This window comes from Cebus imitator, unplaced genomic scaffold, assembly GCF_001604975.1.
Source record: "Cebus imitator isolate Cc_AM_T3 unplaced genomic scaffold, Cebus_imitator-1.0 Scaffold344, whole genome shotgun sequence".
Classification (NCBI taxonomy): domain Eukaryota; kingdom Metazoa; phylum Chordata; class Mammalia; order Primates; family Cebidae; genus Cebus; species Cebus imitator.
The window spans coordinates 370,569-395,301 of NW_016107659.1; the positions used below are offsets into that span (position 1 = coordinate 370,569).

At 42.9% G+C, this 24,733-nt stretch overlaps 1 protein-coding gene across 1 annotated transcript in view; it reads left to right on the forward strand.

Annotated features, from left to right (window-relative positions):
* EGFLAM (EGF like, fibronectin type III and laminin G domains) overlaps window positions 1-24,733 on the forward strand; it is a 226,600-nt gene that overhangs the window by 87,002 nt on the left and 114,865 nt on the right. Inside the window, exons 5-6 of the mRNA XM_037730434.1 lie at window positions 7,220-7,337; window positions 8,509-8,644. Coding sequence (XP_037586362.1) covers window positions 7,220-7,337; window positions 8,509-8,644 — 254 coding nt within the window. The remainder of the gene's footprint in view (window positions 1-7,219; window positions 7,338-8,508; window positions 8,645-24,733) is intronic.

The following is a 24,733-nucleotide window of genomic DNA, read 5'->3' on the forward strand; positions in this document are numbered from 1 at the left end:
AAATAAATAAATAATAATAAAAAAAAAAGAAAAAAAAAGAAGGGATGGACTAGCAATGGTTCCCAACTGGGGTACCTTTGTCCCCTACGGGGCAGTTTTGTGGGCAAGCATCAGGGATGCGAACTTTTCTGCAGCACTCAGGACAGATCCATGCAAGGAAAATCAGTCCAGCCTCCAAAGCCAATGCTGCCCTGCAGCAAAACTCTGGAAAATAACTTGCTGTGACCACCCAGGTAATAGAAATTCCTACAACTCCTCCCTCCACCCTGCTCTGCACAGCCGTCCTCAGAGCATTGGAGGAAGGATGCTTGGAGGAGATCACTCTTCTGTTTCTCTGGTGCCTTCCACTGGACAATGCTAGGTGGTCCCAACTGCCACTAAGGCAACTGAGGCCCAGTCTTCTTAACTTGTAGGGTCAACTTTTTTTTTTTTTTTTTTTACTAGGTATCAATGAAGGTTGTTTTAGAAGAATCATAGAATTTCAGTGTTGACTCTTTGGCTCAGAGAAGCTAAGTGGCATCCCCAAGACCACACAGCTAGGACAGCAGCAGAACCTGGGTCTCCTGGCTCCCAGTCTAGTGTTCTATTCAATTCATGCCTCCTCTCAGCTGCGTTCATCTGAACTAGTGAATAGGACAGCCTCTAGCCTTATTTCTGAAGCCAAATGATCTGTATTTTAGCAGTAGAAGGAGAATGAACAGCAGCATGTAAGGAGGTAAAGGCGAGGTCTGAAATCAGAGTCAGAGACTTCAGCTCAGAACAATTCAACATGATTTCATCAATGCAGAGTGAAAAGTACGTAGTAAAGAATAGTCTTGCTGGCCGTGGTGGCTTATGCCTGTAATCCCAGAACTTTGGGAGACCGAGGTGGGCAGATCATCTGAGGTCAGGAGTTTGAGATCAGCCTGGCCAACCTGGTGAAACCCTGTTTCTACTAAAAATACAAAAATTAGCCGGACATGGTGGTGCATGCTTGTAATCCCAGCTACTTAGGAGGCTGAGGCAAGGAAGTCACTGGAACCTGGGAGGCGGAAGTTTCAATGAGCCGGGATGGCATCATTGCACTCCAGCCTGGGCAACAGGAGCAAAACTCTGACACACACACACACACACACACACACACACACACACACACACAAGTCTCATCTTTTCTTGGGCTCTTCTTACATGGTAACCCAGGTTGGTTTTGTATATTGGGTCATGTATTAGATATAAGTCTAACAGGCCAGAAACTTGACAGTGTTTCCAATGAGATGTGCATTTATGTTCCCCCATGGAACTGTCTGGATGTCACCTTCTGGTGGCTTCACTTGATTAGAGAGCATGGTGGGGGTGGCTGGAGGGAGGTAGGCAGGAGAGAACCAACCCATGGTTCTGCCAACCCCTTGTGCCCTCCTGCCCATGGTCCAGAACGGCTTATGCTGCCACATCCACACTATACCAATAGATGAGGAAAAGAGGGAAGGAAACATAACCCTTCTGTTTAAGGGATATCCCAAAAGTTGGCCTCAGCATTCTCACTCACAACCTTTTAGACAGAATCTAGCCACAGGGCCACACCTGGAGGGAAAGGAGGCTGAGAATGTAGTCTTTGGGTGGCGCAACTGAAACATGAGGATTCTATTATGAGAAAGGAGAGAATGGATACTGGGGGACGAGCCATCTGGGTGACATTGTGAATGGAGGGATGGAAATGGCAGTTGAACATCTGAAAAACCAGGTGCTGGTCTGAGAACTGGTTAGTTATGCCGTGTCTACCAGCCAGGTGGTTAGAAACATATAAAATCATAGTGTGTTTCATGTGGGAAATCAGACCCACTGTTGCCCACAAGGGCAGTTATCTAAACTCTGCATCCAGTCTCATTGTCTATAAAATGGAGATAATATGACTGACCTTTTAGGGTTGTTGTGAAGATTAAGGGAAGCAATGGTGTACAGAGATTTTATATATTCCAAAATGCTATATAAATGAAAATTATAATGATTATTCCTATTGTCAGATGAAAGTTTGTTGTTCTGGCAATCTGTGAAGAAGGAAAGAGTCCTGAAAGTTCCTCGAGCTTTCTCAGTGCGCTCAGTGACCAGCCTTGCTTTTCTCTTCTATGGATGTAAATTCACTGCTCACATAAAACCACAGTGGTGTTGAGCAGACAGAGGGGTTTTGAAGAACTAGGCATCCACAAAGTAGGGGTTACTTTGCAGCAAAGCACTCAGCTTCACCCAAAAAATGGGGGGGAGGGACCTAGGGGAGACTGTTGAGGTCACTCCAGCCTCTACTCCAAGAAAGCAATTTCCTCAACCCTGTTTGTCACTAACTTGTGTAGAAATGAAGTGCAGGAGAGAGAAACGTCTTGACTTGTCTTCATACTTACACAAAGCAACTAAACAAAGCAAAAGACTGTTTCTCTACTTTGAAAAGAGCATCTGCCATAGTTTGAGGCAAGGCTGAAATGGTGATGGTGATGTCCTTTAAGGACAGAAATACAAATGGTGATGTCCTTTAAGGACAGAAATACAAAGATTTATGGTTTGTGGTATTTTAACTACAAATTGCAAGAGTTATCACAAGTCACAATATAATGAAGATTCCATTTGAAAGGAAAGATGTCAGGGGAGGAGGTTACAGTGAAGTCGCTGAATTCATGTTTCCATGGCCCTGACCACTGAGTCCCCTTGATTTTTACCTTTATGCCAGCTTCCCGGCATGTCAGTGCAGGAAAAGAGACAGAAGGGAGACAGCCAGATTCTGGGAAGGTCACCCTCTACCCTTCAGAATGCACCCAAGCTGAAGGTAGCGCTGATCTTCCATATCTAATCTATATATGGAACTACAAATACAATTTTGGTTGGTTTTCAGTGATAACATTTAAATTTCTGATACATTAACTTCCATGTTCATAAAGTAATAATAATCTAGTTTTCAGTGATTGTGATAAGTATTGTTTGTTGTTGATTTAAACATTATTTATTTTTATTTTATTTATTTATTTTTTGAGACAGAGTCTTGCTCTGTCACCCAGGCTGGAGTACAGTGGTGTGATCTTGGGCCACTGCAACATCCACCTCCTGAGTCAAGCAATTCTCCTGCCTCAGCTTCCCAAGTAGCTGGGATTACCGTTGCCCGCCACCACACCCGCCTAATTTTTGTATTTTTAGTAGGGATGGGGTTTCACCATGTTGGTCAGGCTGATCTCGAACTCTTGATCTTGTGACCCACCTGTGTTGGCCTCCCAAAGTGCTGGGATTACATGAGTGAGCCACCGCACCCGGCCTATTTAATATTTTTTGTATGTGTACTGTCCAGTTTGAACTCGGGCCTTGATGTTAAGTGGAGAAGGGCTCCAATCCCTGTTTTGCTACTGACCAAAGCTTGAGCAAATTGTGAACTTTTCAGGGCTTCTGTTTTCTCCTCTGTAAATGAACATAAGAGTTACACCTGCCTCACGCAACTGAAGGAAGAACTAAATAAGGCTACACATAGCCTTCTTTCCCTTTGTTCCTAAAACAGAGAAAATACCCTATCACTGGTAATTCATGGTAGCTGTGTTTGGTATTGGCTAATAGCTACAATACTCTCTGAAACCACATCACCACCCATACTTCATCCAGCATAATGACTTCCTAGTAGTAAAGGATCCTAAAGCAAAAGCCCGGGAGAGCACCATGTTGGTTTGAAAGTGTTTCGGCTTCCATAAGGAAAGCCTGGCGTGGCAGTCGGGAGGGGAGTGAGAACAAAGGTTGGATCCACCTGCTGCCTCCGGTCTCCTAAACACCAAATTTGACGTGAAGTCTGGAGACAGAAGGTGAAGCTCAGGAGCACGGATGGGAGAAAGTAGAGCTAGAGAGGGGCTCTGAAGGCAGGTCCACACGTGCAGCAAAGACCCCTTGTGAAGCCACATGTAGGATGGAGTGGAGGTGGGAGGGAGGGAGGGAGGGGCAGACAGAAGACCCAAGCAGGGAGTCAAAGGGGCGGGAACTCAGGCACTGAGGTAGAAATGGAAGAAGGGAGCAAGTCTGAAAGGTATGGTGGAGGTGGTTGGAGGGAGGTGGGCAAGAGAGAGTCAGTCCTGTCCCTGGAAGTGCTAATCCCCGTCCTGGGGCGGGGGTACTGATGCCATGAGTTAAGATGCAGGGCTCAGTAGTATCAGCTGGCTTCTTGATGAGGTCATCTCTTTACATGAGACATCTTAGCTTGATTTCTTTCTTTCATCATTCATTAGTTCATTTATTCATTCATCAAGAAGCGTTGCTTGAACATTTGCTAGATGTCTGGTAATACTGTGCTAAGCTTTGAGATGCCAGAGGAATAAGAACTTGATTACTGGCTTCAAGTAAGTGGGAACAAGGTGACAAATCAACTGATAATTAAAATACAAGGTGAGTGGTGCTCAGATTGACGTGTACCAAGGACACCAGGGCAGCATAGAGGAGGGACACCAAATCAGACTGGGGCGGGGCCAGAGAGATGAGGTAATGTCTCAGCTGATCTGAGTCATGAAGAAGGAGTAGGGGTGAGCCAGGCAGGAGTAGGGAGAAGGGCATTTCGTGTAGAGGGAGCAGCAGGTTCAAAGGCCCAGAGGCATTGAATGGCATAAATTCGAGCCTTGCCAAGTTCTTAAGTATGACTGGAATGTAGAATGTAAGGAGGGGACACGGTATGGAATGATGCTGGAAGGAGAAATAGGGGGACACAAACATGCTCTTCTGAGGGGCTTTAAAGTGTGAAGTATGTGATCAGATTGGGGATTTAGAAAGATAATTAGCAAAGGACTGTGGAGCCCAAATTGGAGGTACAGGCAGGGAAGTATTAGTGGCAGGGGAATCAGAGCCCATTGTCATATTTATGAGAACTTGGTCTTCAAGGGCTGTAAGGATGAAATGACAGAAACATATTCAAGTGATATGAAAGAGGTGGAATCTGCTGCATGGGAACTGACTGGATGGTGGTGAGGGCTGAAGGGGGAACTCAGAGGAAAGCATCAAGAATGCTGGCCTTGGCTAATGAGTGGGAGAGAAGGGAAGCAGAGAGGCTGTTTTAGTTTGGTTTGGTTTTGGCAGTGGGGGGGGGGGAATGGCTAGCTGAGCTTTGGTTATGTTGTACCTGGCTTGCTTGGGAGTCGCTGGGTAGAGATGTTCAAGAGGTACTCACAAATCCATGCCTGAGACCAAGAGGCAGGACTGAGCTAGAGGTGCAAAGTTGGGAGGTGTCACCCTGAAGGTGGTGCCAGAAGCTAAGGGACTGGTAGATGAGTTTACCCAAGCAAGCCTCTATGAGGGAGAAGAGAAGATGGTGACGGGGCGAACTCCTGGGAAAGACCAGTCCTTAGAGGTAGCAGAGAAAGGGGGTGGAGGGAGGATATTGGAAAGGAGCAACACGAAACGTAGGTGACCATGGATGAGCAGAGTCATGATTTTCAAAAGACCGAAGAAGCAAGGCTGGACAATGGTATTGAAAGATGCAACGCATCATTAAAGACTGAGATGCGTCCACTGGGTTCACTACAAAGATGATACGTTGTCTTGGTAAGAACATCTCAATAGATTTGTCATGAGAGAGGCCAGGTGGGAGTAAGTTCAGGAGTACATAGTAGGTGAGGCAGCAAAGAGAACTCCAGGGACGTTGCCTCTGAGGAGAGGAGCTAGGGGTGCCTGTGTGGTAGGGAATTACTGTTTTTAAGGTGGGAGAGTCTTGAGCATAGTAAATACAGAAGGATCTGGTAGATACTGGCGAGGCTGGGGATCAGGACAATGAGAGGAAGGGGAACAGACAGGGCAGTTCAGGGCATGAGAGGTGAGCTGAGCCCTAGACCAGCGGTTCACTTTAGAATCACCTGGAGGGCTTTACACAAACAGACACCTGGTTCTGTCCCCCATAGATTCTGATTTAAGTGGCTGGAGGGGAGTTCAGGCATCAGTTGTTTAGATCACCGAGTGATTCTAATGTGTAATCAGGGTTTAAGAACTGTGTTAATTATTCAACAATTATTTGTTGAATGCTTTAAAAAAATTGTGGGGATGCCCTTAATTCTTCTTAGCAACAGTGAATGTTCAAACATCTGCAAAAGAGGTTGTGAAGAAGTCATAAGACATGATCCCTGCTCTCAAGTGGCTTACAATCCCTTAAGAGAAATAGCAACAGTTTTTAATAAATACAATGTAAATGTGCTAAAGTAGCGGCACAATTTTCAGTAGTTAGACCACCAGGTCTGCATGGTCAGGAAGGTGTCAAAGGAAGGGCTTGGCCTCCGGAGTAGTCAGGGAGCCTATGGAAGCAGAGAAGAGGAAGATTCCCACCTGCCCAAGACAATAAGAACGACCACTCATTTCCCAAGCACATCTTCCATACTGGCTACTGGACACACATTATCTCAAATGCTGTCATCATGCAAGATGGCTATGGCTATATGCCATGCCTATTTTACAGAAGAAGAAACTGAGGCTTAGTGAATTTAATATCAAACACACAGCTAGTAATAAGTGGCAGAATCAGGATTGAAGCCCAGGACTGGTTGACTACAATGCCAGTGTCCTTTCCACTACAATGTGTTGCTGCTTCTCACTGATTAGACCTAGGCTCCCAGTTACTACTTAGTGCTGTAGCTTAGGGGACGCACCACTTTTGCCAAAGCTCAAGGTGGAGAGAGCCCTCTTTGTCTGGGGCTTCCTGCTCAGGGCCCTTTGTACAGGGGAAGTACACACACACACACACACACACACACACACACACACTTCTAAGAAAGTCTTCCTGGTGGTTCTAATGCTGTTTAAAATTTGAGAACTAAAATTTCAGTCCCTACTTTATAGGTACAAATCAAGACCTCAGTGTGCAGCTGCAGCGATTCCCTGAGCATCTGAAATCTGCAAATGGAAAGAAGGAACTGGGGAACTCCAGCCTAGGGAAAAATCATTACCTGCCTTCTAGCAGCCTAATAATTTGGTGAAAGAATTCTGATGTTCACAGTAACATTTGCTAGTGCAAATGTATCCAGTTCTAGGACTGTGGATAGATTTCAATAAAGGGTCATCCTCCAGTCTTGGGAAATATGTCATGGCCATTTTTTTCTTGGCAAAGTTTAAAACTGGGTCAGTCCTAGACAAAGCAAAACATTCTCTCTGCCAAGCAATTTCACAGGGGCCTCGAGATATAAACCTCATGGAAATCGTACAATTTGCCCAAGCAGATCTTCTGATTATTGGCATCTCATTTGATCATTGACAGGAGGAAGTGATTGGAGATTTGAAACCGGGCACTGAATATCGTGTGAGCATAGCAGCTTACAGCCAGGCTGGCAAAGGGCGGCTCAGCTCTCCTCGGCATGTCACCACTTTGTCCCAAGGTAAATTCATTAACAGGTGGTGGGCTGCTATCCATGCATCCTTCATTCAGCACATATCAATAGAAACCTACTGTGTGCCAAGCACTGTGCTAGGCTCTGGGAATTCATCAGAGAACAAAAGCAAGCACAGCCCCTGCCCTCTCAGAACTTAGTGGGGTGAGTCAAGACATTTTCTCATTAGTGTCTAGTCACAGAGTGTGATAGATGCTTCAGCACTGTAGGAATTCTTCCCTGAAGAGATGACAACTAGTGGAGATCCGACAGGTAAGTAGGAATGACAAAGGTGAGGAAGGGAGTAGGAGAAGAGATTGATAGGCAAAGAAATTGCAACTAATGTTTATTGAGGTGGCACCAAGATGGACAGTGGGGTACAAAGGTGGATTGGTGGCTATCACTGCTGAAGGAGAAGCCAATGGCAAATGAGTGACAGCAGCACTTCTAAGGACTGCACAGCAGGCTGTGAAGCACACAGCGGTGTGCACTTCCTCTGGCCCAGGCTCAGGGGGGCTTTCAGAAAGAGTCCTACCTTTAGCCTGAGTTGCAAGAAATGCATAGGATTTTGCTAGGAAGAAAAGGCAGGAAAGGTCTCCCAGGCAGATGGATAGCGTGAATAAAGGCTGGGAAATGTGTGAGTCTGGACATGATCAGAAACAGTGGTCACTTCAGGTGATGGGGTCATGGGTGACTCCTACATTTTTACATAGGAGGGCATTTCCCAAAACCATGCATTCTGATTGTCAGGGATAAAATGCACAGAGAAAAGAATGAATGTAAGCAGCAGTGATTCTAAGCATTTAATTTTCCTTGAAGGTAAATATCAGTTCTGACAATGCAAACAGAGATGGAAGGCTATTAGACGTTGAGAGTGTGATAGAAGATTTTCCAGGGAACTTACCGTGTGTCCCAGGGTCAATGGCTGGGATATAACTAATTGGATTTGCAGTCAGAGGGGCAGCGGGGAGAAGGGAAGACCAGCTCTCATTGACTCAAACCTTACACAGTGATCAAGTTGTGATCATGTTTTTGTATTTGTTTGGTTTGGGTTTTGAGGCTGTTCTGAACAGAGATATTTTGGGTATAGGGAGTACTCGTGCTGTTTATGTATCACATTAAACCTCTCCAGTGGCTGAGACCACCAGCCTAATATAGTTGTGTTTGCCGTCCCACCTAGATTACTGCCTGCCTCCAGCAGCTCCCCAGCAGCCACACGTCATTGTGGTTTCAGATTCTGAGGTGGCCCTGTCCTGGAAACCTGGAGCAAGTGAAGGAGGCACCCCTATTCAGTACTACTCTGTGGAATTCATCAGGTAAGTCTGCATGTCACGTTCAAAAGCCAAATGTGTAGACCTCAGAATTCCAAGCCTGATGTAAGACGATGGCGAGAGTCACCTCTAGGTCTCTACCGCCTGTATATTTAAGAGCCAACACAGGCTTGGAGGCCCGTGTATCTACTTGGGGCGGTAATGATCCCCACACCTCTTTGTTGGTGGGTCACCCGGTAAACCTGTCTGTATCACATGCCTCTTCTCCATTTCCCCGGCACAGGCAGAGACTGTTCTAGGCGCTGAAAACTCCAGAGGTACCATTTCTGATAGGCCTGACTACATTTCAAGCATGAACCTTGCCCTCCTGGCTTTGAAACACATATGAAAATAAATATTTGATCATGCCGGTTCTCAGGAGCAGGGGAAAACCATTTAAAAACAAGGACAACCTATTGTTTCTTTCACGTCCATATTGCCTTGGGACAAGTGTCTTAGTTTGGTTTCAATGTTTTTCTTTCATCTACCTCTCCATTTCTTATTATTCAGCTTAGCAGGGAGTAGAGAGTGATTGGAAATTTTTACAGATATTAAAGCACTGATTCTCAATTCAGTGCTGCTATGTAATTTTAAAGAAAGAGAGAAAGAAAACAAAGGTCAACAAAAAGAATTCCCAAGCTAAGGTATTTCCTCTGAACTCTAGTTGCCATTTGGTTTTAATGGAAGCGGTGGCTGGTGAGTGAGTCTGTAAACAATGTTTGTGGAGTTGGGGTTCTTAGAGTAAAGGTGGCAGGGCTTGTCTGAGGCCTACTGCTTTCTGCATTCATGAAGAGACTGGCTCAGCACCTCATTCCTAAGGCTCCCTGAAGCTGGGACAATGGATTCTCCCAAGATTTGATTAGCTCTGCTTCTGTGTCTTGACTTCCTAGCCTATTCCTTGGTGATGGAAAGCACATATTTGTTTCATCAGAGGTGAGGTACTGCACTGAATCTCTTTAATGCTTGAGTATAGAGTGTTTCACACAGGACTTGTTAAATTGCAAGTGTTAGAAGCTTGAAAGGAGAAGATGAGGCAATAATGCATCAGCTCTGGTAACTGTAAAGTCCATCAGCAAATCTAAATTCAGGGAAGGCTAGATCCGTGTCAGTTCAGCAGTCTGACTCCAAGCGTCTCTCTGCTTTAGTGGCTTCATATTCAGATGGGCTTTTCCCTGATGGTGGTAAGATGGACACCAGGCAGTCGGGACCTTCAGTGACCAGCCTAGCTCCCTAGGAAGGAGAGTGGCTTTCTCCATGGACCCAGCAAAGTCTCAATATTTATTCTAATTGTCCAGGCTGAGGTCCCTTTCCATCCTCTGCACCAGTCACTGTGGCCCAGGTGGGGAGAATTCATGGATTGGTCAGGCACTGGTCATATTCCAAGCTCTGGAATTAACAACTGATTATTCACTCAAACCTGGAGTATGTGGATTCAGTGTTCAAGAAGATTGCATGCTCAAAGGAAAATTGTGGTACGTTTACTGGAAAAGAGAGGAACAGATTCTAAGATTTCTTTTTTTATAATGCCCACTGCAAAGCCCCAGAAAAATGCTTTGCATTGAAGATAATCTATGTCCGTGTCATTGAACAGATTTTGTAGGCAAAGCCTGGAATATGCCTAAAATAAAAAAGATTCTAATGCTGGTTCCAATACTATTTAAATGTGCTACACTGAAAACCCTAAAACTTCAGCTTTCTTGTCTGTAAAACTTAGGGCAAAACTTAATATTTATAATTTACTTACACAAATAAATTAGACAACACTAGCAAAGAAAGATGTAATACTTTAAAATTTTGCAAAATGTACAGTTTTGGCTGGGTGCAGTGGCTCACACCTATAATCTCAGCATTTTGGGAAGCCAAGATGGGTGGGCCAGCTGAGGTCAGGAGTTTGAGACCAGCCTGACCAACATGGTGAAACCCCATCTCTACTAAGAATACAAAAATTAGTCGGGCATGGTGGCAGGCATCTGTAATCCCACCTACTTGAAAGGCTGAGGCATGAGAATCGCTTAAACCAGGGAGGCGGAGATTGCGGTGAGCCAAGATTACGCCACTGCACTCCAACCCCAGTTGGAATGAGACTCTGTCTCAAAAAATAAATCACAGTTTTTTATGATTTTATGGTAGCCTAGGAGATAATCTGTAACCATGACCAAAGGTAAGCATTATTTATTAATTTTTTGTTCAAACACATATTTTTGAAAGTTTCTCTATGTCTATATACTGGCAAAAGGTAGAATGGTCATTTCTTAACCTTGCATGCATACCTGAAAGTAGAAGCTGAAAGAGAGTCACTGGATTCAGACAGAAGAACTAGGAGAGAGTGCCGCCTTCTCTAATGCCAGCCGTGTGGCCCAGCACAGGTTACTTCCCCTCCTGAGCCTTGATGCCTCTCATAGTGAGGGGTCCCCTCAAAAGACAGCCAGAGATAAAGACTTGGGTGCAAGCAGCTTATTTGGACGTGGGAATGAGAGCGTAGGGAGAATGAGACAGGAAAGCAGGACATATATAAGGGTGTGTTAGTGAAGTCACTGCTAGAGGTAGCAGGGTCGTCACTGGGGTCTTGATTCCATTGAGATCTCTCTGAAACCCACAGAATTCTTCTCACACTTCCCATTAAAAAGACAGGAGACATGTATCCAGTGGCTTTTTCCTCCTCTGTCCTTTGCACATTGCCTCTGAGGGTATAACTCCTACACGTTTCATGGTGAAGGGGGGAATCTAGAGGGATGAGGAGTGACAGGAGCACAGTGTGTGCCTGAGGTGACGTGCTGGCCACAGGAGACAAGTCAGCCCTCCAAGAACTGTCCATGCCACAGTTGCTGCTGAAATCAGAAGTGGGACAAGGGGAGGTGACATGGCCCCAGAGCCATTGGCTACAATCTCCTTATCTGTAAAACGTGGGTGATGACTTCTTCCAGCCTTACAGTGTGTGGTTAGGAAGATCAAGTGATACTCTTCAAAATATGAGAAAGAGAACTTTGTGTAAGAAGAAGCTGTGTTGATGTTAAAAACCTACAAAAGTTTAAGGTATATGTGGGTGTTATATACAAGTATAAACTAATTAAAATGCATTTTAACGTTCAGAGCTCTCTAATATCTGAGGGGCTCAAGGTCTGCGTGTGTGTGTGTGTGTGTGTGTGTGTGTGTGTGTGTGAGTGCTCATGCACGTGCAGAGTTTTGCTGTTGTCCTCCGGGCTGGAGTGCAATGGCATAATCTTGGCTCACTGCAACTGCTGCCTCCCGGGTTCAACCAATTCTCCTGTCTCAGCCTCCCAAGTAGCTGCGATTACAGGCACCCGCCACTGTGCCTGGCTAACTTTTGTATTTTTAGTAGAGACATGGTTTCACCATGTTGGCCAGGCTGATCTCAAACTCCTGACCTCAGGTGATCCACCCACCTCGGCCTCCTAGAGTGCTGGGATTACAGGCATGAGCCGCCGTGCCCAGCCTCTTATGTATATTTTAAACTTATATGCCATTCCAACTAACTATTAATATATATTTATCTGTTTACCTTGACAAAATACCTTCACAGTATCTGGAAGGTTAGCTTCAAATTTAGAATTCTTGAATGTCATTGAATTCCAAATGGAACATGGTAGGTAATATGAGAAAGCTCAGTCACTTGTTACATCCCCTGTACTAGGAAATCTGCCTCTATCTCTTCCAGAATATGTAACTTCAGTCATCTTTTCTCAGAACCCCTATGTCCTCATCTGAAGTATCAAGCAAATGTAACCCTCATTGCAGAGCTATTTCTCTTAGTCATAAATCATCTATACATGTAAATGTTCAATGGATGTCTGTTTCTATCCCACCATACCACTATTTCCCTTTCACAAGAGAAGTAATTGAGACTACATTGCGTAGGTTGCTTTGCCAAGATGAAATGACTAGTTGGGGACAGAATAAAATTAGAACTGAATTCTCCTGACTTTTTGTGAATTCCCATGTCCTTTCATGTTTGTGACCCACCTTCACAGATGGAAGCTTAGACCCAGCCTGCGCAGAGTCCTGCTGGCTGAGGAAATGAGAAACCTCCTCTTAGGCCACTGTTTGATGTCTTCCTGAAAGGAAGCCTCCACAGCTTCTTGCAGCATTTAATGTTGGGCTGCAAAATGAATCCATTTGTAAACATCTCAGAGCCTAAACATCAAAGGATATTATAGGTGAGTGCCTGAGAATATATGTTCAGAGAGAGCTTTCCTGGGCTCTAAAGCTGAAACTGCAGTTTGTGTGTGCTATGTATGGTCTGAATATTTATGTCCTCCACAATATGTATATGTTAAATTTGAACTCCCAAGGTGATGGGATTAGGATGAGGCCTTTGGGACATGGTTAGGTCATGAGGGCAGAGCCCTCATGAATAGGATTAGTGCCCTTATAAAAAAGGCCTGGGGAGGTCTCTCACCCCTTTCACCATGTAAGAACACAGTGATAAGATGCCATCTATGAACCAGAAAGGAGACCCTCAGCCTGGTCAATGCACAAAAATTAGCCAGGTATGGTATCGCACACTGTAGTCCCAGCTAGGAGGCTGAGGCAGGAGGATCACTTGAGCTTGGGAGATCAAGGCTGCAGTGAGCAATGATCATGTCACTGAACTCTAGCCTGGGCATCAGAGTGAGACCCTGCCTCAAAAAGCAAAAAGAAAAGAAGGCAGCCCCTCACCAGGTGCTGGATCTGCTGGCAGTTTGATCTTGGACTTCCTGGCCCCCAGAACTGTGAGCAATAGCTCTATGTTGTTCATAAGTTACCTAGTTTATGGTGCTTGTTATAACCGTCAAAAGACACTAAAACGGTACGAAAGGATGAAAGGCTTTGGGGGGTCTTCAGTTATTTTATTTTCCCCAGAGAGGTCCATTTAATATTTAATAGTGAATTCCTTTTTCTACTTCCTGTGTACAGAAACACATGTGACAGGTTTCTGTGTGAGCCAAAAGGTCCTTAGATTATACATATAAGAGGCAGGACTTTGGCAGGCCAAAGCTAGGAAATTGTAAAAAGTGGTTTATCCCCAGAAGTTATCCTCAGATTCAGATATCTTAATGTGAAGTTCTTGCCTAAATTCTGTCACTGGAAGGTAAGGTTCCAGTCCTCTCTCTGTCTTAGGCACTTCTGCATCAGTTGTTCTTCTTATTTGCTACTAAAGACATTGTTAGGAGATAATCTAACAATTTTTTTTTTTTAATATTCAACTAAGCCAGGCACAGTGGCTCACATTTGAAATCCCAGCTACTCAGGAGGCTGAGGCAGGAGGACCACCTGGGCCTGGGAGTTTTAGGCTACAGTGAGCTATAATTGTGCCACTGTATTCCAGCTCAGACCCCTGCTTAATAAAAGACTAACCTGAGAAACTGTGAGACTGGGGTGTGGGAGCGCTGACTACTTATTTGCCAGCTTTGATAATATTTCATGTAGACTTTATGCATTTATGATGGTCTCTTGAGTAGGGGCTTAGAACCAAGAGGATTTTTGTTCTTCATCCAGCGCCTACTACCCCCAAAATAGAGGATCCCTCTGGTGTGAGCACCCTGGAGGTGTTCTCAGTAACTACGAGCTTGGTCTTAGGCTCAGGCAGAATAAAAGCTTTTCGATGGCGGCAGCCTTCATGATCTCCCCCAAAGCCGGTCTGAGGGCTATTTGTTAGCTTTCTTTGTAGCCGTAGATTTCTATTTTTTAAGCAGTGTAGAAAAGATCTGAAGAGGCAAGTTCTGAGTAAGCCTTCAGGCTGTAACATATTTTGCAGTGTTTTAAACACTTTTACTTGCTTTTTTAAAACACAAAAACCATGTGTTTGAGGTGAAGGAGAATATTTCTTTTCTAAAGTGACTAAAAATTTTTTTGTGGGCAGCAATGCTTAGTGTTTATTAAAATAAGAACCAAGCATAAATATAGCTACTTATGTTTTGAAATATCTTGGCTATAAATATCTGAGAAAGCTTCCTCCTTCTGCCTAGGAATTTCCCCAGGGTAAGTGCCTTTCTCATAAGCCAAAAATATATAGTATGGTGGCAATGAAAACCACAGGCCTCGACAAACATTCCTCATCACTGAAGTTCCAACTGGGGTGCCATGGCTGTCACATGCTATCTATTGAGCTGGATAAAGGTGAAAAATAGTTTTCATTTAACTTACCTACAGTTTTTCTGAGGGTGCCACCTGATTGGTTAAAGCTGCATCAGCGCTTTGCATTGAAAGGGCAGGCTGAAGTTCAGCAATGGCTGTTTTCAGTTAAAAGTCCATGATTGGCCCGGTGCAGTGGCTCACGCCTGTAATCCAGCACACTGAGGCAGGCAGATCTCTTGAGGCCAGGAGTTTGAGACCAGCCTGGCCAACATGGTAAAACTCCGTCTCTACTAAAAATACAAAAATTAGCCGGGTGTGGTGGCACACACCTGTAATCCCAGCTACAAGGGAGGCTGAGACACAAGAATTACTTGAACCCAGGAGGTGGAGGTTGCAGTGAACCTAGATCACACACCACTGCACTCCAGTCTGGGTGACAGAGTGAGACTGTCACACACACACACACACACACACACACACACACACACACACACACACACAGTCCACTATTGGCTTATTTCGGGTACATATGAAAGTTCAGAATATGTCCGTGTTTGTTTTAGGGACTCATATCAAAAAACCTGAAAATCTCTAAACCTTAATGTAAGACATTTAAATTAATAAATGAGAAGGAGCAATGCTTTCCCTCTTCTTCCTTTCCTACTTTTCTGCCTAAATAATTCTCTGGTCCCTGGCAGATGCCTCCCATAATAAGACTTGAAGAATTCATCATCACACAGGGCTGCTTCTAGGTGGATTGCAGTGCCTACATATTGGTTTCATTTGAGAATCTCAAGGTCATGCAGCCTGGGTGGGTTTTTTAAAGTATTGCTCAAAAATTGATATTTTTGTCAGAGTCATCTCTCTTTCCATCTCATCATAGACTTCCATATTCTGTAAGTAACAAAGGGACTTAATTAGTTTCCTCACAGGAAGTGACCCTGCAAAGGCTGTTACTGAAATGAAGATCGAGTCGGGGATTCAGAATGAAAGCTGAACAGAGGATAGATTTTCTTTGAACAGTTCTAAGGGGTGATGTGATTTGACTCATGGTCAAGGTCAAAGGTGTCCAGGTTAAAGGAGTTTCTCATTCAAAATTGAGGCTTACAGCCTGACTCATATCATCTCTTGAGGTTTAAATGTGTCCAAATGTGGAACCAGAAGAGACAGTTCTGAAACAGCCTCTAAGCCTGGCAAAGTTGCTAGATCCAAGTCCTTTTTCTTTCTCTGCAAATTAAGGCAGGCTGGAAGGGTGACATTTAATATCCTGTGATTCTGCTTGTCTAGCATCAAGACATAGGGGAGGCCGTACAGGTGGATCACATAACACACAGGCTCTGGGCTGGACTCCTTAGTGCAAACCGTGTCTCTACTACTTCTAAGCTGTGTGATCTTTGGTGGGTTATTTAACTTCTCTGGGCCTCAGACAACAAAATAGGGATAATAACTTACTTGCCTCATGGGGTTATTGTGAAATTACAAGTGGACACATATGAAATGCGTAGAATAGCGCCTAGGCCATAGTAAGTGCTCAATCAATGCAAACTATTCCTATATGGCTTTCTCAATGGGTGTTTTTTGCTTCCCTACATAGCCTGCTTTCTCCTGTTTTTTTTTTTTTAAATTTTAATTTTATTTATTTATTTATTTTTGAGATGGAGTCTAGTCTCACTCTGTCACCCAGGCTGGAGTGCAGTGGTGTGATCTTGGCTTACTGCAACCTCCACTTCCCAGATTCAAGCAATTCTCCCACCTCAGCCTCCCAAGTAGCTAGGATTACAGGCATGTGCCACCACACCCAGATAGTTTTTTGTATTTTTAATAGACACAGGGTTTCACCATGTTGGCCAGGTTGGTCTCAAACTCCTGACCTCAAGTGATCCACCTACCTTGGCCTGGGATTATAGGTGTGAGCCACTGCACCCTTCCTGGCTACAAGTCTTTATGCTTGCTATTCTCTGCCAGGATAGCTCTTCTGCCTCCTTACTTAGCTAACTCTTTTTTATCCTTCAGGACTCCTCTTTAAGTGTCACTTCCTCCAGGAAGCCCTGCCTGACTACCTTCCTCTACTCTCAAATTAGGTTAGCTATACCTCCAACATTTACTTGCCATACTCAGCATACTTATAGTTAATTATTTTCTCAAGATCTGTCTTCCTCTTGGAATGTGAAGGCAATGTCTACCTTGCTCCTTTCTGTGGAATATAGAATACAGAAAACCAAATACCTAGCCCTGTGAACACACTACATGTCAAATATATGCTGGTAAGCATTTGGACACAGGCAGGCATGGGATTGATCTAGAGCAGGGGTGCCCAATCTTTTGGCTTCCCTGGGCCATATTGGAAGAAGAAAAATTGTCTTGGGCCACACATAAAACAGTAACACTAACAATAGCTGATGAGCAAAAAAAAAAAAAAAAAAAAATCCCCCCAAACTCTCATGATGTGTTAAGAAAGTTTACAAATTTATTTTGGGCCACATTCAAAGCTGTCCTGGGCTATATGTGGCCCTTGAATGGTGAGTTGGACAAGCTTGTTCTAGAGGATGCCAGCACCTAGCTGGAGCCCAGAGCAAGCCGCTTAGTCTTGCTAAGCCTTACTTTCCTCTGCTGTAAAACATGGATGGTAGTAGTGACTACCTCAGAAGGGTTGCAGAGTTGAAAAGTCTGGGTGGGTGTGGTAGCTCACGCCTGTAATCCAAGTACTTTGGGAGGCTGAGGCAGGAAGATCACGAGGTCAGGAGTTCAAGACTAGTCTGACCAATATGGTGAAACCCTGTTTCTACTAAAAATACAAAATTAGCTGGGCATGGTGGCACACCCCTGTAATCCCAGCTACTCAGGAGGCTGAGGCAGAAGAATCGTTTGAACCTGGGAGGCGGAGGTTGCAGTGAGCTGAGGTTGCCCCACTGCACTCCAGCCTGATGACAGAGTGACACTCTGTCTTGAAAAAAGAAAAAAAAGAAAAGGAAAAAGAAATTATCTGTGTAGCATTTAGAAGAATGGCTCATGGAGGATTTTTTATTTTTTTTTTAACCCAAGCCACATGCAAATATATTTTCACACTAGCAGTTACTTATTTTTAAGTAAATAATGTAAAAAGCATTACCCACAAGTAATCAGTGAATCCTGTACCACAATAGTAACCAACATCTGACCTCACCCACTACAGAAGTAAAAACCATACAAAACCCAACAGGGATCTGCACGTATGCGTCCCTGACCCCTTGCCAATGCCCTACTTCAATCCCAACTGAAAGTTTATTTATTGCTGTCATTTTCTTATCTTTTTTTCTTTTTTTTTTTTGATTTTTTTCCATTTTCCTCATGCAAATCTCATCTTGACGTTTTCTCATCTTTAAAATAATCTCAGGATGTGATAAAGCTTCAAATAATACCTAAATTTGTATGGCTAACTTGAAAGTTCCTACTGTGATTTTATTTCATGTGGAATGCAAACTCATGTTTTAGAGCTCATCATAGTAACCTAAGTGAACTGCCATCTTCCTTCATAGCATTTTACCAGAATATATAGTAAAACTTGGGCATATGACTGCAATATTTAAGAGTGATGTAGTCTGATGTTGGCTCGCTAGCCCCCAAAAGTTAGAATTGAAAATATTTAAAGAATTATTCTTGCGGCCGGGCGCGGTGGCTCACACCTGTAATTTCAGCACTTTGGGATGCCAAGGCGGACGGATCACGAGGTCGGGAGTTCGAGACCAGCCTGATCAACATGGTGAAACCCTGTCTCTACTAAAAATACAAAACATTAGCCAGGCATGGTGGTGTGTGCCTGTAATCCCAGTTACTCAGGAGGCTGAGGCAGAACCTGGGAGACGGACGTTGCAGTGAGCCGAGACCATGCCATTGCACTCAGCCTTGGTGAGAAGAGTGACTCTGTCTCAAAAAAAAAAAAAAAAAAAAAAAAGAATTATTCTTATACAGTTAATTTTGGAGGAAAGTGGGAAAAAACAAACCCCTCAAATCCTTCTTTCTTTTCAAAAAAATGTTTAAGGAGTTTTGCTATTTAAGCGTAAGTTTTCATTATCATCAGCAATAGAAATAGATTTAAGCAAGAATGAGCTTGCTTGGATGTCAGCTGGGATTTCATATGACAGGCAACAATTGTTACTTCACAAAGAATTCTTTTCCTTACCCTTAGATTTGAAACTGAAAATCTCAGAACCACCTTCTAGACTGTAGCCTGGTCCTAGAAATTCCAGAAGCGGTCTAGTCCTTCTGCTCAGGCCCTAATGGAAGGGTTACTCTAAAGGATTTCAATAAGTCCAACCTATAGTTCTACAATTTGATGTCCTAAAGCTTTAATTCCTCCTACCCTAAGCATTCCTGTTATAATTCATGGTGAGATTGATGGCAATTGACATAAATTGAATTATGTAACAGTTTTGGGAGCCATTTGTAAACTGCAAATGAAGTGTGCTCTCCCATTGCCCCACCTGGGACAAATTGCCAGCTGAGCTTATCATAACCCCAATGTATTCATCTGTTTGCCATTTGGTTAGGTTGAACCAATGTGTAAATAAAGAAGGCTGAAAGCTGAAGGTCAAAGAAGACATCTTTTTTTTTTCATCTTTGACGACTGTGTGGTTTTGGACTTTTCTCTGAAATTCATTTAGTGTAGAGCAAATCCTGCATAAAACAATCTGTAAAATTGACAGAGTCAGAGGCTCTTCTGAGTGTGAGGTTTTCTCTCACCCCTGTTGTGATTGTCCTGGTAATCTATGGGATCACATCTCTTCCCTTAGAACAGGATGTTTAATGAGCAGTCCATAGATCCCCAAGGGTTTCCTGGATAGAATTCAAGGAGTCCCTGGACTTTGATTGGAAAAAAAAATTATATTCTTAGTTTTACCAATGGAAATTTAGCATATTCTTCGAAAATGAATACAGACAACAAATCACAACGGTATTAACAGTTCTTGTGATCTTGTCAAATTAGAATCACAGGTATTTTCTTATCTTGTTATAATGGTTGTACATATCTCAAAATACCCAGTTATGTTTATCACTACTTTGAAATAAGCATAGTTACTAAATCCATTGCTAGGTTTTGTTACTTAATGTATTAATAAAGGAGTATATTATTTCATAATTTTTATTTTGATAATTATTTTCAATATAATTGGCATCCTTTGTGAACCTATAAATTTGATGCATTTTAAAACATTCTGAGAAGGGATTCATAGGCGTCGTTGGACCGTCAAAGTGGTGCGAGCCAGATTAAAGCATGCTGTTGTCTTAGATCAGGGGTTGGTAAACTTTTTCTCACAAGATCGATAGTAAATATTTTGTGCTTTGCCAGCTGTATGAATTCCGTATCAACTAATCAACTCAGCCAGTGTAGTAGGAAAGCAGCCGTAAACGGTACCTAAATAAATGGGTGTGGTTGCGTTCCAGTAAAACCTTATTTACTAAGACTGGCAGCTGGCTGAAATTTGCCAACCCTGATTTAGGGCATCATGCTATTTCTAAATTGAATTCTGCAGATATTTTAATTCAGCTCAATCACCCTTTATTGGATATCTCCTATGAGCATATATTCATACAAACATGCATGTACTGAGTATCTCATATGAAAAACATGCAAGAGATTTGGAGATGATCAGCTGTAGACTCTAGACTCCACCGTTGGACAGTCTTCTGGGGAATGCAGATGGACAGAGTTCACAGGAGCAGTGAGTGTTGTAGGCAGGCATGGCGACTAGTATCCTAGAGAAACACAAGCTTGATTTGACCTAATTTTGAAGGAGTCTGGAAGGCTTCTTATGGGAGCAAAGAAGGTCACATCAGAGATTACCAGGCAAAAGGGGAGGGAGGAAGCAACATGAAAGGCTTAGGCTGAGGAAGCCCCTTAAGCAGTGGCTTGGAGGCAAGAAGAAAATGTTCCTGTAATTGCTTAGAAAGCCTGGAGCTCTGTGTGGTGAGAGATGGGTAGGCGAGGATCACACCAAGAAAGGCATTATAGAGGAGCCCATGTGTATCCTGAAGGGAATAGAGAGCTATGGAAAGTTGCAAGCAGGAAAGGGACTGGTAGTGTTCACATCTTTGAAAGATCATGCAGACATCTCAAGGAACACGGAGATGAAGAAGACAAAGTCACCATGCTTAATGAGCTCACAGCCCAAGAGGAAAAACAGAAGTATAAAATTATATTGGAAAGTGATCTAATCAGTGTGATAGTAGAATCAGATTCAAGGCATGGGATTGTCCAGAGGAAAGCCTTTTTAAATTCTGTTTCTAACATGATGTTAAGAAGGAATAATGTGAGAGAAGTACTTTAGGAAGGGAGCCGTCAAATAACCCAGCATCCTCCAGAAAGCATCCTGTTGTGGGTTGGTAGGTTTGAAGTGGAAAGGAGAAGGCCTCAAGTGCCTGGCTATGCTATAATTAGGCTTCGGGTCCTCTTCTTCTCAGGCCAGTAGAGCGGCCTCCACTGTCAAGGCTATTCTGGACGTTCTGCTGTATCCCCTAGAGGACAGTTTCCTGCTCCAACAAATTCCACTCTCAAAAGTATTTTCCTAGCAGGATTTAACCAGTTTTAACCATTTCCTAATTAACATCCATGACATGCTTGAGCTTCACTCTTCATCTCAGCCCCATCTTTCTGGAACAGGAGTTCTCAAACCGAGAGATGAAATAGAATAGAAAAGAGAATAGCAGAGGCTCTCACGCATCGTAAAAAGGAGAACTGTTTTGTGAAACTTGTTTCGTGTGTGTGTGTGTGTGTGTGTGTGTGTGTGTGTGTGTGTGTGGTGTTTGCTGGGTCATAATGCCCAGTGTATGTCTTAACCGTGGATCATTCAAAAACACAGCTCTGCTACGTGACAAATCCAGAGCATGTTTGAGGTTGAACAGGCTTCATTTGCCATGTGTAGATATAGAATTCAAGTTCAAGGAACAGATTCCTCTCAGGGGCTAATGACACCTGCTTTCTTTATTCTTGGAATTGTAGAGTTGGAAATGTCATCTGAGATATTCTAGGAGGAAAAGTTTAGTGCAGTGTGTTTTAAATTATGGGCCACAGCACTCCAGTGACTGGCAAGATCAATTTACTGGTCTTTTATCAGCATTTTTTTTTTAAAGAGAAAAAAGGAAAAGGAGAGAAAGAAAGGAGAAACATGAATAAAGTAATAAAGCTAAGTAATTTTTCTTGAAACTTTTTTCAGCTTTGTACTCATATATACATATTGTGTCCATAGGTATATTTACTGTGGAAAAATGTATTTCTTAATGTGAGTCAAGGTCAGAGACACCGAATTAAGTTCCAGCTCCCACTGTGATCAGGAAGTCACTTGTTACATTATCATTCCTGACTGAGGACCACCCAGCTTTGCTTTAATGTAGTCATCGAGGAACAGCTCATCCCTTGCAAGGCAGTCAGCTTCATTGTCAGCTATTTCTAATTGACACCAAAAGGTTTTCTTGCCATTGGCTTCTCTGTAAAAAACCACTGGGCCTCTTATTCCAACATGGAAAACACAGAAGCTTTCCATACTATCTTTATTTGTCTCTTATGTAAACACACTTCCCTAACCTTACTAAGTTTTCTCCACCCAAGCCAAGCAGTATCTGCCTCAAGTGCAGATAGGTCTAAGCCAGCTTCTGCCCAGTGATCAGTGTCTCCTTAGGATGGGATTCTGGGACTTTTCAACAGCAGCTGGTCCAGACATCCACTTGATCTTGTGACCAATTTTTAAAGTCCAAGTATATGCCCCCACCATAGATATTTGCCATACCAGGTTATCGCTGTCTTATAGCTATGAAATGAACCTTTTACAAAAAAACAGCTAACATTTTGCACTCATCCTGCTAAATTTCATTTTGGGTTGATTTTGCCCTTGTGTTTCTATAAATTGAGGTAATTTTGAATTTTTATTCTGTGGTGCATCTTATTTTGGGACGCCACATCCCAGGCAATTATTTACATTCCTTAAACGTCTTCTGACTATTTTAAATACAGCTGGTTATGGACTCTCTTCTTCTGACTTTGGGTTACTGCGATTCTATTATGTTTTCAACTTTTTCATAGAGGTTCTACAATTGAAGGTAAAGGATCAGAGCTGGGCATTCTGTCCTCCCTTGAAGACTTTTTATCCTATCAATTTTTTCTTCTTCTTAACCACTTGAATCATTCTTGGGACAGTCCTTCCCACCTTCTCATCTGCCTGTTCACTCATTTGAGCCTCTCTGAGACTTGTGGCAGGCTCATAATTTAGAAACCCATTCAAACAATAGTAACTATTTTTCAACATTTATCTGGAAGAGAGGCAGAACATCTAGGAACATTTAGCCTTTCTTAATCATTTCTCCCATGACCTTCAATGAAGTCTTTCAAGTCAGTTAAAGTCAGAAACCATGTATTTTGAATGATACATAATACTTTAAACACTCTTCTTTTTAGATAAATTTTGTAAATGTGCATGAATTCACTATTCTTTTAATATAGGGCTGAGGTCTTTTCTTTGAATGTAGGCTCACTGTTTTGAGCACCTCACTGATGTTCTTGCACAAACTATACCTATCAGGTATTACCTGCAATTTCTACCTAAAGTTTTTTTCAAGTGAATCAAAATACTTAAAGTTATTTGCAAAGCTGACTGCAGAATTCTTCTAGAATTTTATAATTTTTCCCCAGTCTTTTGCATTTGTCTCACTTTTACCTAGTTTAAGGGCATTTTTTAAGTGATTCAGCTTTATCAAAATCTTTCAAACACATTTCACATAGCTATCCCTTGTATTTTTGTATTCATATGTCACTGGTTTATGTACTATTAAGTTAAATGACAATTAAAATAAGCATAAACATCATAAACAGGTTTGGAAATAAACTGACCTTGATAAGCCAGTATCTCAATTGGTGAAAACAAAGGCAGATCACTGGTTAATTTGGTTAGGCAGAGGTTGACCAGGAAGCCTTGACTACGTGTGTATGCAGAGAGGCACCACCAATTAGCCACTTGTTTACCTACCAATGGCTAACGGTTTTATAACCTGTACCTATCTTTTGTATAGATGAAATAATTCATATCAGGGACTGATATCACATACTCTTTTTAGATAACCCACCTGATATTTTGCATTTAATTGGCACTTAATAAGCTTATGTCGCACACACAAGCTGATGCAGCTCTGGTCTCTCCTCCAGCATTCCTTTTCAGTTATCCAAGCCCAAATACTTTCAAAATCTAACTTAAGTTCTTCCTGGTCCTCATAGACTTCCCTCAGGGTTCTAGTTCTCAATGACCTATTCAAATACAGCTCTTGAAATGTGCTATTTTGCACTGGCTTCCTGCTGGTCCTTAGAGGTACTGTTTCTCCATTGATGCTCAGATGTATTATATCCCCAGGTTATTAGATTATAAACTTCCCGGTGTACTGTATCCCCAGGTTATTAGATTCCATCCTGGAATGGAACTGCTCCCTGGAAGTGGAACTGTGCTTATACTTCTGTGGAGCCTCCTGGACTATAACTTCTGTGATGGTGCCTGGTTGATAATCATTCCTCATTTGCCAATTGACTAGCCCATGGCAGCTACCTATGGGTTTGGTGGTATCAAGAAAAATGATTGTTCACTAAGGTTAAGATTGGCAATGGGCAAGGTAGTCATAACAACAGAAAGATGTACTACCCACTGGTTCTGTGACTTTAGGTAAATTATTTTCCTTCAGTGACCATGTGGATAGACTGAGAGACTGGATCAGATTGGTGACTCTCAAAGCTTTTGGGATCGTGATTTTATCTTTGAAAATCTGATAAATGTGAAGGACCCTTTACTTAGAAAAATAAAATATGTTCGTGTATAAAATCTTGGATACAATTTCTAAGAGCTGCATTCTCTATCCCACACCTGAACTCCCCTGCCCAGCAACCTCCTAAAGGTCAGCCACTGATCTCCTGAGGTGTAGGGTGCCTGGCTCAACCCTATCTCACTACTGGCAACATGCTTGAAGTGAACGCCCTGCTGATGGCTGTCCATGTCTTTTTTTTTTTTTTTT